Source organism: Grammomys surdaster, unplaced genomic scaffold, assembly GCF_004785775.1.
Source record: "Grammomys surdaster isolate TR1022 unplaced genomic scaffold, NIH_TR_1.0 167, whole genome shotgun sequence".
NCBI lineage: Eukaryota > Metazoa > Chordata > Mammalia > Rodentia > Muridae > Grammomys > Grammomys surdaster.
In genome coordinates, this window is record NW_021604615.1 from 8,437,745 (window position 1) to 8,454,968 (window position 17,224).

Genomic DNA, 17,224 nt, shown 5'->3' on the forward strand with positions numbered 1-17,224 from the left:
AGTGTCTGTGGAGGGTTTCTGCTGTGTGTGATCAGTGTGTATAGTGTCTGTGGGGACTATCAGAATGGAACTTAGAAAGGAACTGGAATGGCATTCTTGTGTGGGTGCTGGTTACTATTTGAAGAACCTCAAGATTTTTGAAATAGAGCCAAGTGTGGAGACAGACAATTTTAATGCCAGTAGAAGCAGGTGAGTTTGAGGCCAGCCTGGTCTATCTAGTTCCAGGATAGCCAGGGTAATGTAGAGACTTTGCAATGAACTATTCAGAAGTTTAGTTGTATCCAATCTATTCCAATGTTACCATGGTCTCAGTGGAACTGGTGGTCACTATGGAGATCAGGAAAGGGAAAGAGAAACTAAGTAATTAAGTGGTTCAAAGATATGATTTTCACTTACTGATGTTTGCAACAACAAAGTGTTTCATAAATGAGGACAACTGGAAGAATAAAACACTCAAGTATGGCCGGGCAGTGGTGGTGCACGCCTTTAATCCCAGCACTTGGGAGGCAGAGGCAGGCAGATTTCTGAGTTCGAGGCCAGTCTGGTCTATAGAGTGAGTTCCAGCACAGCCAGGGCTACACAGAGAAACCCTGTCTCAAAAAACAAACAAACAAAAAAAGTTCAAGTATGAACTTCATGCACACCTAGGAAATATGGGCGTGATTTGCTTACTAAGACGTTATACTTCAAGCTAAATTCACTATTTAAATCTGTTTTTTAAAATGGGTTTTTAAAAATGTATTGGGGACTGGAGAGATGGCACCACAGCTGAGAATACTAAACTGTTCTTTTAGAGGACAGGACTGCAACCTCGGTTCTCACAGGTGGCTGGCAACAATCTTTGACTGTAGTTCTAAGGGATCCAGTGCCCTCTACTGGACTCTGTAGGCACTGCATGCACATGTTGGCACAGACACGTGTGAAAGAGAAACACCCATACACATAAAAATAAAATAAGGAAACAACCCTGGCAGGCAGAAAATATTAGATATCTCTGTTATCTTATTGGTCACTTATGTCAAATAAACGGGAGCTCAGACATGGCTGGGGTCACCACAACACGAGGAACCGGATTAAAGGGTCACAGATTAGGGAGAGAACCACTGTACTTGGTGGTTAAAAACCATTTGTAATTAGTTTCAGAGGATCCAATATCCTGGTTTCTGTGGTTACTGCACACATATGATGCACAAACATATTTGAAGGCAAAAGCACCCATTCATGTAAAAAGATACACAAATCTTAAAACAACAACAACAAAAAAAAACTAACAACACCATAGAGCCCCCAACATAGTAAGCTTCAGCTCACAGCTTGACACAATCCATAGTCCCTCAGGAAGAAGGAAGTGCCTAGATCAGATTGACCTGATCACAAACCTGGTGGGAGGGGCATATTCTTGATTAATGACTGATGTCAGAGGACTCATCTCACCGTGAGCTATGCTACCACTGGGTAGGTGGTCCCAGATGCTGTAAGAAGGCAGGATGAATGAGCCAGCAAGTGGCATTCTTCCATGGCCATGATACTGGTTCTTGCCATGACTTCTGTTCATGATGGACTGTGATCAGGACGTATAAAATGAATGAAGCCCTTTTCTCACCAAGTTGTTTTTGGTTGTGATGTTTTATCACAGCAACGGAAGCCCTAAGCAAGACATCTCATCAGATTGGTTTTGGTTGTGGTGTTTATCACAGCATCAGAAAAGCAAACTAGGGTAGTTAAGTGCCCAAACATTTTTGGCATTTCTGGCCTCTGGCAAGGACACTTTTGCCTTCTGGTCAAGGACCAGAATGGAACTGATGGTTTTTTAAAGTCCCTGCCCTAAAACGGCCTGACCAGTCTCTATCCCCTGTTCTCACCACTACCACTGAAAGGAAAGGAGAAGTTATATTGCCAGCTTGGAGAGCTCATTTTCTTCTTCCTGGAGAAAATGGTCACTGTGTGGATTTAGATTTTCCAGTGAAGAAGAGGGAGGAGGCTGGGAGAAGAGAGGTAAGAAGAGAGACTTATTAGAAGATAGAAATTGATTCACACAATTGTGTGTGCTGCAAGGTCCTGGGGATTGGTTCACACAATGGTGAGTGGTGCAAGGTCCTGGGGTCTATATTCAGCCAGCTGGAGACCCAGGAGGACCGTGGTAGTTAATCTTGATTGTCAACTGGTCTGAATCACCATAGAAACAGATCTATTCGCCTGTCTGTTAAAATATTCCCAGAAAGATTTAACTGAAGAGGGAAGAGCCATCTTGAATGTGGGTGGAAGCATCCTGTAGGCTGGAATCCCAGACTGAATCAAAAAGGAAAGTGCTAGAACTGAGGAGTGGCATTCATTTATCCTTCTGCTTCCTGGCTGCAGACATAGAGTGACTAGCTCCCTTGCACCCTTGCCACCATGCCTTCCCTGCCATGACAATGTCCCCTCAAAGTATAACCTAACATATACCATTTCCCCTTTACGCTGCTTCTTATGAGGTATCTAGTCAAGGTAAGAAGAAAAGCTATTAGTACAAGAGCTAGTGATATGAGTTCCAGCCCTAGCAAAGGCTGGGTCCACAGTAATGAGACATTGACATCCCGTGTCTAACAGGCAGGCAGAGACTGAATTTGTCCTGTTTAGTCTTTTAATAGGTTAGATGTAGAGGCCCACCCATACTGGGAAGGGCCTCTGCTTTACTCTGCTGGTTCAAAATTAATCACATCCAGAAACACCTCTGTAAATAAACTTAAGAGTATTGCTTTGCCAAATATCTCAGCACCCAGTGGTCCAGTCCTTGAGCATCATAGCCCCTCAGGCAAGAGATAAAGAGTTCCTTTGAATTACATCATAGCTCAATCTACTGTGATGGATGCAACAAAAAATATTCAGGTGTTGTTGACACTGGGACACAAAGTTCACTCTTGAGAACTACACAATTGAGTTACAAACAAAACACATACAAACCGCATACAAACCTCATAATGTTTTAAGAAAGTTTATGATATTCCGTTGGGCCACATTTGTAGCTCTCCCCTGTCACATGGGACCTACCGTCACAGATTGGAGAACACTATAAAACATTACAAAGAACAAGGTGGCTTCTGATGAGGAAAAGTGTTTAAAGTATTCTGGTGAACAAAGCAAGTCTCAGAATGAAATATTGTACCTTTCACTTTTTTGTAGAAAAGGAGATATATTTGTAATTATGCACACATACAAAGTACAGAAAGGAAGCAGAGGATGTGCTAGGTAGGATACATTGTAGTCGTCGTATCTTGGAGACCAAAGGAAAAGAGGAACTCCTTAGCACTGTTAGAGGCTTTTCAGAGAGATCGTGGGAAACTCAGACAATTCAGGAAAATACACCGCAGACAGGAAAGATGGAGCACCTTAATATTCTGTGAGCAAACACTTGTACTTCATACTGTAGGAAAAAATATCCTGCAATACATATTGCAAATAGCTCAGCAGGTACACACTGCTAATGGTTTGTTTGTCCCAAGGGTCTCTACTGGAAGAATGAAGGTCTCGGCAGCCTTGGGATGATGCAAGCCCAGCTGCACAGAGAGAGAACAAGGAAGAAGTACAGGAGACATGGAGACACACACCAACATCATCTCAGGAGTAAAGCTGACCGCTTGACCAGAGAGGCGATATTAAACTTTGGAATAATTAACTTTTTTTAACTCTTTTTTTTTTACTCTTTTTTTTTTTTTTTTTTTTTTTTGGTTTTTCGAGACAAGGTTTCTCTGTATAGCCCTGGCTGTCCTGGAACTCACTCTGTAGACCAGGCTGGCCTCGAACTCAGAAGAAATCCGCCTGCCTCTGCCTCCCAAGTGCTGGGATTAAAGGCGTGCGCCACCACTGCCCAGCTTTTTAACTCTTTATAAGGCTTTCTTGGCTGGAGATGAGATGAAAAGAACAGGGTGTTAGAATGTTAATCTATTACTTTCTCAGATAACTAGCTCTCTGATTTAAAGATTAAATTCCTGTCTCTGATGTTTACCACCTGTGGTGACAAAACAAATATTCTTTCTAAATGATTCTATTCATAAAATGAACGGAAACAACCGTAAATACGGTAAACTATACCTTGCCACATACCCACCTCAAGTCAATGATTAGCTATTGGATCAATAGCTAAAAATGGAGACGACGGGAGTGTGTGTGTGTGTAGATCCTTAAAATATTACTGTCATACATATGTGTATACATTCACAGAAAAGGATGCAGCCAACTGCTCGTCGGAGAGCAGAACATTTGAGTAGCGCCATTCTCTACACTTTTCAATAAGCAACACACATGCACAGAATGGAATTTTTAAAACACAAAATGCCCTGTGTGGTGATGCATATCTGTATTTCCAGCACTCAAGGAGGGGTGTGTGTGTGTGTGTGTGTGTGTGTGTGTGTAAAGGAGTCTCAAAGTAAGAGGCCAGTCTGGTACCCAGGGACAGCTCTGGGCCACCCAGGACTGAAGAGAGAAAAATTCGGTCTCAAAAATATCTGATGGGGAGAAAGGTAGCCATAGAAGCGTCTCTTCCACTCCGTGAAGGCACGGAATCCCTCTAGATACCCTTAACCGCCTCCCAGACAAAGGCGAATGGTTGGGAACAGGAGTCTAGCTCCAGAGCTTGCCACGGAACCAGTTGAGTGGGCACACACCCGAGGGGGACACTTTTGCAGAGGACTTCCGGGGTAGGGCCTGTCGGAGCGGAAGTGCCGTGTGGCGCGCGGGGTCTGATCCGGGCGGTGGTCGGCGGGCTTAGGTTCATCGACACCCGAGGGCGCGCGGAGGCTCGAGAGGGTGTCGGGTGTCCGACCTGGCCTCGCGGCCATGAACCTGGAGCCGCTGCGCAAACGCGTCCGGCAGTACTTGGACCAGGTGCGCGGCGGGTGGCCGGACGCTGGGCTTCGGGGCGGTGGGGCCTGGCGGGGAGCGCGCCCCTGATCGCTCAGATCCTACGTGGACTGCGGAAGCGGGGTCGGGGCAGGAGGGTTGCATTGTGGCCTTGGAATCTGGCTGGGCCCTAGGATGTTTGAGAGGATTTAGTTGCGGCTCTTATTTGATAGAATACTTGTGAATACAAGCAAGCTGTCTCCAGTTAGGACTGGAAACAATACCTAGTGCTACATCTTCAGCCTCCCTCGAGTGGACAGCAGAGAGTGTTAAGGGAAGGTGTGTCTCTGGGGTCCACGTCATTGTGATGTCATTTGGTTTTGCTAAAATGCTTGCTCTCCCGGTAAATGGAAAACGGAATAGATGCTAAGTGATTGAGCCAAATGTTTGCTGTGTGCTAACAGGCTGTCGGTTTTGTGATTATTTTCTTTGGCACTAAGATGTAGAGAGGACCATGTGGGCCTCGTTTCCACTCTGGGGGCACCTGTTCTGAGCAGATTCTCGGGTCCAGAAGGCTTTCTCCTGGCCATCCATTTGGCAATCCTGTTCTGAATGTATCCTGGGGAACCGAGGCCGAGGCAGTAAGAGCTCAGCACGAACCAGGACAAATTCATAAAGTCTTTCCGCTGTCAGATTAAATTTTGTTAGAGTTGGCTCTGGGAGGCGACTTTGCCCATGACCAGTGACTGTTAATGTGTTATGGGTTTAATTTGAAATATTTGATCTGGTGCTCTACTAAATTCTCCTTTGGGATTCATTGGAGATTGTGGAAAGTGTTATTACATAGATGTCAGTACCAGACGTTCTAGATGACTGCACGTCAATCCCTTAGCTACCGTTTTTAGATACTAGCTGGTACATTTTTGGTAGTGAACTGCTATCTTGAATTGTATATATGAAGTTCTTACAGTAATGAGCTAAAACTCACACTAGCTGAGCTGTAAAATACAGATGACTGGTGGGCCTGTGCTACATCGTGTTGTAGTGAGTTGTTGATTTGGTGTGTGGGTTTGTATTAGTAGACATCTGTCAGAACTGTGGGGGCAACGGCAGTCACCCTGTGTTTGCTTTTTGTATGCAGCAACAGTATCAAAGTGCTCTGTTTTGGGCAGACAAGGTAGCTTCACTCTCTCATGGTGAGTGACATGCAATTTATTTCCCCTAATTCATCTTTAGAAATCTCCCCATGAGCCTCTGACCACTTGTGTCCTTTTGCTCCTCAGAGGAACCCCAGGATGTTTATTGGTTGGCTCAGTGTCTTTACCTCACAGCACAGTACCACAGAGCAGCCCATGCACTCCGGTCACGCAAGCTGGACAAGGTAAGTACCAAAACTGAACCTCAGTTTCCCAGCTGTCTACAATGTCATTAGGTTCTTATGTTGGGTGTGTGCTGTTATTAAGCTAACATTTAAAAGAGCTTGAATTTTTTTATTTTTATGTGAAAAAATGTTTTATCGGTTTGTTTGGGATTTTTTTGGGGGGATGTGGGGGGTGTTGTTGAGACAAGGTTTCTCTATGTAGTAGCCCTGGCTGTCCTGGAACTCAGTTTATAGATCAGGTTGGCTCAAACTCAGATATATCCATCTACCTCTACCTCATGCTGGGATCAAAGGTATGTCCCACCACACCTAGCTAAGAGATTTTTTTTATTATTATTTTTATTCATGTGTTTGTGTGTGTGCCACATGAGTGTGGGTGCCTCTAAAAACCAGAAGGCAGCATTGGGTTCCTTGTTCGAGGCACTGTTAGCTGCTCTATGTGGGTGATGCAAACAGGTCTCATTGTAGTGGTTTTGCTTTTGTTTGCTTTAAAATTTTGCTTTTTAATATTATATGCGTGCGTGCGTGTGTGTGTGTGTGTGTGTGTGTGTGTCATGAACCACCTATGGGATTTGTCCTCTCCTATCATGTGAGTCTCTGGGGACCAGGCTCTGGCCCTCAGTCTGTGGCAAGTACCTTTAACTCCTGAGCTGGCTTGACAGCCCACTTGTCACTGTTTTTCTTAGTCTGGCTTCTAAGTCTTGGGCTCAGGGCAATTCTCTTGTCTCATCCTCTTGTGTGGTTGGGATTGCAGTCACATAGCTTGTCTTGGATCCTTGGTGCCTTTAACATATTTTTGATGATGAATATGGGCTAAACAGACTGGGGCTCTATTTTTTTTTTTTAAGCTGTAAAGGAGAAATTCTAAAACTCTCCATGCTTAAGTTCTCTTTTTTAAAGTAGATGTGTATTATTTTATACAATACACACACATGTTACACATGTAAAGCATTTGACTTTTTCACTTATTTCTTTTCTAGCTGTATGAGGCTTGCCGATACCTTGCAGCTAGATGTCACGTAAGTGTGCTTCGTTTCTGTCTCATCTGGTCAAAGTGTGACTGAGCAGCATGCGTCCTTCATGGATGTGTGGCAGCTCTTGTCCGGAAGCTGAAGAATGGGACTTAGCAGAGCATTTCATAAAGAATGTCCTTTTTAGTATTATTTTCTATAAAATATTGATTCTTATTTGTACTTTAGGCATTTAAATAATAGATATAGTATTTATTGACATTTAAAAATCTAGAAGACTGGGCTGGAGAGATGGCTCAGAGGTTAAGAGCACTGATTGCTCTTCTGGAGGTCTTAAGTTCAAATCCCAGCAACCACATAGTGGCTCACAATCATCCGTACTGACTGCTCTTTAAACAGAGGTCCTGAGTTTGATCCCTAGCAACTCCATGGTTGTAGCAACCATATGTAATGGGACCCAATGCCCCCTTCTGGTGTGTGTCAAGACAGCTACAGTGTACTCATATACATAAAATAAATAAAATTTAAAAAAATATATAGAAGACATGGGTGATGAATGGAACTTGTATTTTCTTCATAGTATGCTGCAAAAGAGCACCAGCAGGCTCTGGACATCCTCGATATGGAGGAACCGATTAACAGAAGGCTCTTTGAGAAGTACCTGAAGGATGACAGTGGCTCCAAAGACCCTTCCAGTGACTGGGAGATGTCACAGTCCTCTGTGAGTGATGTAGTTAGCATGTTTCAGTAACAGCTGTAGGAAGTGCCCATGTGGCAAAAAATACATGTGTATAAAAAGTTCTGGTTCCCTGATTGTTTCAGGTAGCCAGAGTCAGCCATTTCTGACTGAGCATCGGTGGGAAACTGTAAGGATATAGATGCCCTCTGAATAGGCTGAGCTAGGACTTCACCAATGCCTGGAGCTGCACACAGTGCGGGGAACGTCTTCTCTCCTCTCTGTGGTGTGGACATGTGAAGAGGAATCTTAATTAGCTTCAGTTGTTTATAAGAAAGAATGTTTGAGTTTGTGTTATTTATAATTCTACAAAATTGAAACAGACTTAATTGACATAATTGATGACAGCTCAGGTTATTAACTTGGCCTCTTATTTTAGTGGGTTACAGCTCACAGCATACAGATAGAGTTCACCCATTCAGAGTGTATGGTCCACTGGCTTTTAGTGAGGTAAATCTATGCTGATTTTACCTCTAGCAACTTTAGGACATTTTTATCATCCAGAGAGATTTCAAATTCCTTACTTGTTACCTACATATTCACCTGTCTCCTTTATAACATAGTTATGAAGGAGCTGGAACCTGGTCACTCTCCTGTACATTCTAATAATACAGGAATATTACGCATCTGGGTATCTCTCTTCCCTTACTCTTTATTAATTATGTACTTAGAAGTATACTAATGTTCTACTAGGAAATGCATGTATTTACTATCTTGGGATTATTTTTGGATCTCTTACATATTAACTTACCTGCTATGAATGCATGGCATACTTGTAATGCATTGTTTTATGAGATTATGTTTTAAAATATTCCAGAGAAAACTGCCTAAGCCTAAGATTCTCTTCCAGTGTCCAGTATGTTTTAAATTTCGATTTAGTTGCTCATTTGTGAATCACCATTAAGTTCAGTTAATGTGTTTCTTAAGGTTTAGAGTCTTGACAGGAATCAGAGTCTACATTCTGTTGGTGGTAGGTAGCAGGATGGCCCGCACCCCAGAGGTACCCACATCTCCAGGCCTTACAGAGTTCTGTCATTAACGTATATTTCCCTTTTATCACAAGTGAGGAGAGGAAACAGGCCGAGAGATTAAATGATTACCCAGAAGCACATACAACCGTCAGCTCCAGAGTTTGGGCACTGGGCTCTGGGCTCTCCCTGGCCACTCCTCACCTCAACCTTGAGCTGTCTTGCTGCCAGGGTCTAATACTCTAGGCCTTCTCATTTGGTTTACGTGTCAGACTTTGTCTTTCGTTTTGGTTTTATACAGTCTCTTGTCACTCTCACGTCATCATCAGGAGACATGCTTTGAAGCCACACTCCTGAGGTACAAAGCTTCATTGGCATAAAGTCACCAGTGATCAGTGTCAGGGAAGACAGGCCAAAGAAGCTTTAGTCTAGCCTCAGACCTAACTATGTTGCCCAGGTTGGCCTTGAACTTGCAAATCCCCCTTCCTCAGTTTTCCAAGTGTTAGGATTCTAGCCTGGTGAGACTACTGTACGTCTGTTGGTTATACTGTGCTTTGGCAGTTGAGATGACATTTGTAGACATAGTAAAGACTTCTCAGTGTTCTAATAGTATATATCGCTAGATCAAAAATTAATTTTACTTAGCACGTCACCAGTTGTATTTTCCCAGCAGATAAAGAGCTCTATCTGTCTTCTCCGAGGGAAAATCTATGATGCTCTGGACAACCGCACGCTGGCCACCTACAGTTACAAGGAGGCTCTGAAGCTCGACGTCTACTGCTTCGAGGCCTTTGACCTGCTGACATCACACCACATGCTGACAGCACAGGAAGGTTTGGAAAGCCCCGTGTTTGTCCATCCCCGTGTGCACGAGTGCGTGCGTGTTTATGGCTGTTGTGTAGAATGAATAATTGCTTGTCTTGTCTTATTTTCTGAAGTCTGTATAACTAAGAGCAGAGTAGACAGTGCTTAAGTGCACCTAGCTTTCTTAGTGTCTTCATGTGTGAAGCACATCCTAGAACAGTGTGCTGCACTGCTTTTTGCTGGTAGAGTCTTTGAGGGCTGTGATGGCATGAAATCTTTATGAGAAGTGATTTAAGGGAGAGTTAATAACAAGAGTCAGTGATTTTCATCCTAGACACACGTGATGTCCCTTTGTTTCCAAGTCTGGATTTCAGAGCAGCTTAATCAACAGTTTCTCTTATGTCAATACCTTACATCTTCCCTTCACATTGGCCTTTTTCCTTTTATTAGTTACTTTTGTATATGTGTATGCTGTGTGTGTGTGTGTGTGTGTGTGTGTGTGTGTGTGTCCGTGCACACACTTGCCTATGCATGCAGTGGGTGTGTCAGGATATCTTCCAGTTAGTTTTCCCAGGTTGGGCTCTGACAGCAGGTGTGACTCTAACCCCAGAGACTGAGAGCCACAACCGGCTGTGTGACATGGGTAATCAGGAGAGCAGAGCAGAGAACACGGGGTTGGTGTGGTAATGGGGTTCATACACAGACCTAGCCAAAATACTGCCTCATAAACCACTGGGCTCTAAAGACAGGGACAGGGACAGGTAGGACGATGGCTGCCGGCATCTAGTAGAGGCTGAAGATCCTGGAGAGAGCCCTTCTGTGTTCGGGATGCCTTTCAGAGAGTGGGCCATACTGACAGTGTAGTCATCACTGAGGCTTGGGTTTGTCGGGCCGATGAGGAGAACCAACCGAGGACTCCTGGCCCAGCTCTCCAGTAGCAGCCACACTGTAAGGATTCTCTACTGTACTTTGATTTCATGTTCCCGAGTTGATTTACATAGAGCACTATAGAAGAGTATTTTCAATTGCTCTTTTCCCATGAATATTTGAAGATGTTATTTTTTCTTGCTGTTTTTAAGAAAAAGAACTCCTGGACTCACTGCCTCTTAGCAAGCTCTGTGCTGAAGAACAAGAATTGCTACGATTTGTATTTGAGAACAAATTAAAGAAGGTGAGGGAGACCTCAGCTAATGTTTCTCTTATGTCAGTACCTTACATCTTCCCTTCACATTGGCCTTTTTCCTTTTATTACTTTTGTATATGTGTATGCTGTGTGTGTGTGTGTGTGTGTGTGTGTGTGTGTGTGTGTGTCCGTGCACACACTTGCCTATGCGTGCAGTGGGTGTGTCAGGATATCTTCCAGTTAATAATGTGTTGAGAGGCTCACGGCCCCTCGTGCCGTGTCCTCACCTCTTAGGTATAACATGGACTGCTTCTTCCTTTTGCTTTGCTATCGCTCACTTCATGTGTACATTTTTCTGTTTCAGTATAATAAGCCCAGTGAAACCGTCATTCCCCAGTCAGTGGACGGCTTGCAAGAGAATCTGGATGTGGTAGTGTCTTTAGCTGAGAGACATTATTATAACTGTGACTTTAAGATGTGCTACAAGCTTACTTCTGCGTAAGTATCCTCGTGTTTCTGTGTCAGTGTGAGCTTCCGTCTGTACTGTAATCCACAGACACATTCTCTGACAGGCTTACATTAATTGGTGACTGAAGTTACCTTTACCATTTGTAGCGTATTGAACAGGTTGCTGTATTAAAAGAGCAGGTTTCAGGCACCAAGTTATTGATATGTGTAGGCTCACTACAGTCACTTGGGAAGAAGATGCGTGTCGGCCTCCCCATCCACTGATGTGGGACCGACAGTTTCCCTGGGCTAATTGTACTGAAACAGAGAAATTTATACATAAATGAACAATGACAAGGCAAAAGATAGAAGCAAAACCTGTCTCCAACCACCAAGAGCCTGTTGGCCTCTAAGCCACACCACAGTCCAGGCTTCAACCCTCTGAAGGTCCCTCTTCTTTCCAAAGTATTTTGTGACATGCAAACCCAAGAGGTGATAGTTTGATAATACCAGTTTGGCCCATGGTCTTGTAAACCTCCTCATTTAGTCCTGCTAGCTCTAAGGCAGTCCTGTGACAGTCCCCGGCTGCCCTGTCCTGCAGATTCACTGCTAAACCACCTCCTCTAATACCAGCTCCCACTGCGTGTCTTCAGACATTGCAGCCCGGTTACACTTTGTAAATTTTTGTGGAGCACGGGGTTGGGGCTTGTTTGGTTTTTGGTTTTTGATACAGAGTTTCTCTGTGTAGCCTTGGCTATTCCTTGCTCTGTAGACCAGGCTGGCCTCAAACTCAGGGATCTACTTGTCTCTGCCTCCTGAGTGCTGGAATTAAGGTGTGCCACTAACACACCTCACACCTGGCTTTTGTTTTGTTTTCCTTCCAACTAAACCAGTTTTCTATTTGTGCTTATTTTATTTTTGTGATCCTAGAGATTGGACCTAGGGCCTGTCCATTGTAGGCAAGGGTCCTGCCCCAAGCTTCATCCCATACCCTCTTTATTTTGAGACAGAGTCTTACAAAATTGCCCAGGCTGGCTTTGAACTTGTGATCCTTCCGCCTCAGCCTCTTGAGTAGCTAGTGTTGTAAATATACACTGTGAGGCCTGGCTTCTCTTTCCTTTATAATTAATTGAAGTGAAGTATTACAGTTACAGCATCATGCACCTGATGCACAGTGACTGAGCATGGGGGCCGTGTGAGGAGGACTGCTATCCCACTGCCTTCCAGGTGGTAATGTGTTGCTTTTACTTTCAGAGTGATGGAAAAAGATCCCTTCCATGCAAACTGTTTACCTGTGCACATAGGAACTCTTGTGGAGCTGAATAAAGCAAATGGTGAGTGCTTCCGTCCCCAGTCCTGTAATCTTACCAGCTGAGGGTGACCTCAAACTCCTGACCTACTTCTCCCTCCTAAATGCTGGGAGTATAGGCGTAGGCCACCAGGCCAGGCTTTACGTATTTATTTATTTTTATGAGCATTCTGAACTATTGAAAGTCGGTATTCCAAATCCTGGCTACTTAGATGCAGCATGGTGGACCCACAGCAGGAATGCCATCATCGTCAGATGACTGATGATGCAGAGCAAAGGGTTTCCCATCTTCCTGCTCCCTCTCCTCTTCACAGATGTAACTTGTGGTCCAGAGTATGTTAGTATCATACTTCATTAGTATCAATTTTGACTGTTTTTCCTTCCTGCTGTTTTTTAAGTATGAAATTAGTATAGACAAACAGTTAAGTCAATATTTAGAAATGGAAAGGGAGTAGATATTTCCCATATTTTAACATTTGAGAAACATTTGATTTGTTGGGCAGTATATTTATACTTAAGTCTTTTGAAACCAAATGATGAGTTTAGTCAAGAGGGGAAAACATTTAGAGAAGCTCCAGCCCTGCATTCACTGACCTCTGCCCGGGGGTCTGTACATCAGTTCTCCTAGAAGCAAGCACCCAGAATACTGAATCCAGAGTGTACTGTAGGATATGTGGCTATAGGACATGTCACCATGAATGCTAAGTCAGGCACATGTCTTTATCACTTACTTACATGATGAACATGAGAATTTGGCTGACAGTTTGATTATACCATACCCCTTCTAGCCTGTGGCATGAGGCACATGACTTTCTTAGATGAGTGCTCTAGAAGAACTTCTGCCTCACCTACAGTGCTCGGTTGGGACGTGTGCTTACGTGGCCCACCCTGTGCCCTTCTCCACTTACACAGTTGTAGCCAGTGCTCAGTGGCAGCTGTTGGGCTGAGGAGGGCTGTATGCAGGTGGATCTGTACCTAGAGGAAGAAGTGATGAGATTGTCGTGTGCAAGTTGGTCAGATCTGAAATTTAGATTATTCATGTCAAATATATTTTCCCCTTTTTCCTAAAACAGAACTTTTCTATCTTTCTCACAAATTGGTGGATTTATATCCAAGTAATCCTGTAAGTAATACAATTTCTTTTTTCTTTTTGTCATGTGAACTTTAAGAAAATATTTTGCTAGTATGTAAACAGTAGCTTATATATTTAAGTTCAAGCAAATAATGTGTGTTTTTGTATGTGTTATTTAATGTATCAATATTGTCTGCCTGTACACCTGCATGCCAGAAGAGGGCTTCAGATCCCTTTATAGATGGTTGTAAGCCATCATGTGGATGCTGAGAATTTAACTCAGGACATCGAGAAGAACAGTCAGTGTTCTTAACCCTTGAGCTATCTCTCCAGTTCCACAAATACTGTTTTATGTTAAAGCAGTGAGACAGAATGTTCTAGTTCTAGAGATAATAGCAAGCAGCTTTATTATTTATTCCATGAAATCATTTTTATTTCCACTAAGGCAATAACTTTGATTAAAACCGTTTTTCTCTGGTTATAAAAGTATACATACTCCTTTACTACTGTGCAGAAGCACAACAGTATGAGTTAGTCATGCCTCCCTTTCCCAAGGACATAATTGTCGCATGGCTTTTTGTATGCACATGTAAGGCACTGGACTGAGCTTGTGCTTAGAGAGCTAAGAGTGGAAAACAGAATCAGATCAGAGCTGTGTCCTTAAGACAAAAGCCAGTGAGTAAGGGCCGACTCTCAATAAGAAAGAATTTGTCGCCGGGCGGTGGTGGCGCACGCCTTTAATCCCAGCACTTGGGAGGCAGAGGCAGGTGGATTTCTGAGTTCAAGGCCAGCCTGGTCTACAGAGTGAGTTCCAGGACAGCCAGGGCTATACAGAGAAACCCTGTCTCGAAAAACCTAAAAAAAAAAAAAAAAAAAAAAAAGAATTTGTCCAGCTCAACTGAAACCAGTGTAGGGGAATCCAGCCACCTAAAACTCAGAGCCCAGCTAGAAAGTAAAGGTGAGCCAGGGTCAAGCCAGAGCCCAGGCAGCTGTGCTGCTCAGAAGCCTTGACTTCAGTGGGAGCCACCTCAGGAAAACCACAGTATCTGTTCCTATTCAGGACCTTAGTAACGTGTATGGTCTCAGAGAATCCCTAATTTAGCCTAAAATTTAGGAGTTGAGAACATCCAACCCACCCTCTGTCTGGCCTACCTTGTTAGATTCCAGTTCAAGGTTAAGTGTCTCTGGTTATAGTAAATATTGGACTTTTTAGGTATCTTGGTTTGCGGTGGGATGTTACTATCTCATGGTTGGTCATAAAAATGAGCATGCCAGAAGATATCTCAGGTATGAATTTGTTTTCTTCTTTGCTATGTAGTGAACCTGTGAGAGGAGAATTGTTGCTCATAGGTTTAGTGCAGTAAGTCCTTTAAAGTAGCATGAATGATCCTCCCTTAAGCCAGTCTGCTCACGTGCACTGGTTATGTGTATACCGTTCCGTAGGATGCTGTAAGCAGAGATGTAGCAGGGATGTGGGCCGTGGACTCAAGACCTTGATTGTGTTGTCTGATTTGTACATGAGCATAGTAAACAATAATGTCGTTTGGAAGGGTTGTTCTCCTTTACACTGTCAGCCTTCAGCTTTTGTTAACAGAAAAAGCATTAAACTATGAATGAGATGAGGTAACCTGGTGTGACCACTGAGTAAGTAGGTCCCTGTATGATCTGCTGTGGTTTCAGGTTTCCTTGCAGGTTGTTAGGAAATATGCACCCAGGGAGCCTGACATGGTACCTGTCAGAGCAGGCTCACGTTCTGTGGCCATTTAAGCCACCAGTGTTAACCCTGGGTAACAGAGAGGGCTGCTGTGTAAGTCCAGTGCTAACCCTGGGTAACAGGACTGCTGTGTAAATAGTATTTGTAAGTTGCCTACAGAATGCTAATGAGTTCAGTTGTATTACCTTATCTAAAAAACACAGGACTCGCCTGAAGTTTCTAACGTTTATGTACTGCCTTTCATTTGGCAGCATTAACAACAGTTGTACATTTGTTAGCAGTTTAGTCAGTTGATGTTATTGTTTTTGATGCCATGTACATATACAAACCTAGAAGTTGGAGAATAAATACATTATTTGAATATTGCTTTTGTTTCAGCAAAGCTACCACGTTAGAGAAGACCTACGGGCCTGCCTGGATAGCCTACGGGCATTCCTTCGCAGTGGAGAGTGAGCACGACCAGGCCATGGCTGCCTATTTCACAGCCGCACAGCTGATGAAAGGGTAGGCACACAGCCTGACTCAATGCCAAGAAGGACTTCCCTTGCCAAGTGCAGGGCGTTTCTCTTAAGAATATTGTTATCATTTGGGTCCTGAATTAGACAAAACTGTCACACGTGTCTGTTAGCTAACAGTCTGTATTTATATGTGACTGTGGCAATAGAGGGAAGGGACTGCTGTGATTCTCTTCCAGTCAGTGCGAGAGAGAAGGAAATGAGACCTAGGGGAGACTTGAACACAGAGCCATTTACTTTCCATGGTCGTGAAGAATGGATGTGTTCATAGTAAAATCACAACACCGCCACTGTTGCAGCTGTATTCGCTGCTGTATGTGCAGTTCTGATGCTGTTTCTCCCTCTGACTTTCTAACAATTCTGCTTTATGTGTTCTGAATCTCTGCTAATTCTTAGATGTGTAATTATTACAGCTCCTTGATGCCCTGAGTTATTTATCACTAGCATGTCCAAACTTGTCTCTGGTGACAGCCCTGTCTCAGCGTCTGTCTTACCTGGTCACGTGGCCACACCAGCTCTCATTTGTTAGTTTGCCATCCTTTCAGGACCACCCTACTGTAGTGTGTGAACTGTCAGTCAGCAGTTAGGGAGCGCTGTCCCTTGCAGTCTCTGAATAGAGGCAGAAGCAACATAGGGTTAAGTCATGTTAAAACTGTATTTTTTACTGTAGTGTATTCACTTCCATGTAACATGGTGAGATAGACTTATTTCAGCCATTAGCTCATTCCCTACCCTTCATGTCAGTGTTCGCTCTCTCATTACTGCTTTCCTTTATGTTAAATATTTTGCAGTTTGGATTTTAGTTCTTTTGAGTATTGTTGTTTAGAGTGACTTTCTTAGTGATCATCATATGGAGAAGCAACATCTTAAAGCAGTATAGTTTCAAACACTTCACTTTAGCTGTGCCCCTATGTACCTCCTCTGTGTTATTGTGAATCAGCGTATACCTCATAGGTGAATCCGTTACCATGTTGGGTTTTTTTTTTTGTTGTTGGTTTTTTGTTTTTTTTTTTTTTGGTTTTTGGTTTTTGGTTTTTCAAGACAGGGTTTCTCTGTATAGCTCTGGCTGTCCTGGAACTCACTCTGTAGACCAGGCTGGCCTCAAACTCAGAAATCCGCCTGCCTCTGCCTCCCAAGTGCTGGGATTAAAGGCGTGCACCTCCACTGCCTGGCCTCGTTACCATGGTTTATACTGAGTTTTTCTCCATTGTCTGTAATCACGTAGAAGAGTTGCATACACAGTGACAGTTCACTGCCTTCTGGTCACCACTGCAGTCACGTCACTTACAAGGACTGACTCACTCATTTTCCATGTAGATACAGTTCACATGTAGATAAGTTACCATCATGTCCTCACAGTTCACAT

At 43.5% G+C, this 17,224-nt stretch overlaps 1 protein-coding gene across 2 annotated transcripts in view; it reads left to right on the forward strand.

The window, feature by feature from the left end:
- The first annotated feature begins 4,665 nt into the window (after positions 1–4,665).
- Cdc16 (cell division cycle 16) overlaps positions 4,666–17,224 on the forward strand; it is a 23,315-nt gene continuing 10,756 nt past the window's right edge. The window contains exons 1-12 of one of the 2 annotated variants that reach the window (XM_028766323.1): positions 4,666–4,863; positions 5,960–6,014; positions 6,102–6,199; positions 7,180–7,218; positions 7,751–7,891; positions 9,548–9,707; positions 10,758–10,849; positions 11,166–11,299; positions 12,503–12,582; positions 13,631–13,680; positions 14,843–14,916; positions 15,722–15,847. In XM_028766323.1, coding sequence (XP_028622156.1) covers positions 4,816–4,863; positions 5,960–6,014; positions 6,102–6,199; positions 7,180–7,218; positions 7,751–7,891; positions 9,548–9,707; positions 10,758–10,849; positions 11,166–11,299; positions 12,503–12,582; positions 13,631–13,680; positions 14,843–14,916; positions 15,722–15,847 — 1,097 coding nt within the window. In that variant the 5' untranslated portion in view covers positions 4,666–4,815. The remainder of the gene's footprint in view (positions 4,864–5,959; positions 6,015–6,101; positions 6,200–7,179; positions 7,219–7,750; positions 7,892–9,547; positions 9,708–10,757; positions 10,850–11,165; positions 11,300–12,502; positions 12,583–13,630; positions 13,681–14,842; positions 14,917–15,721; positions 15,848–17,224) is intronic. The other variant, XM_028766324.1, reaches the window with a different exon arrangement.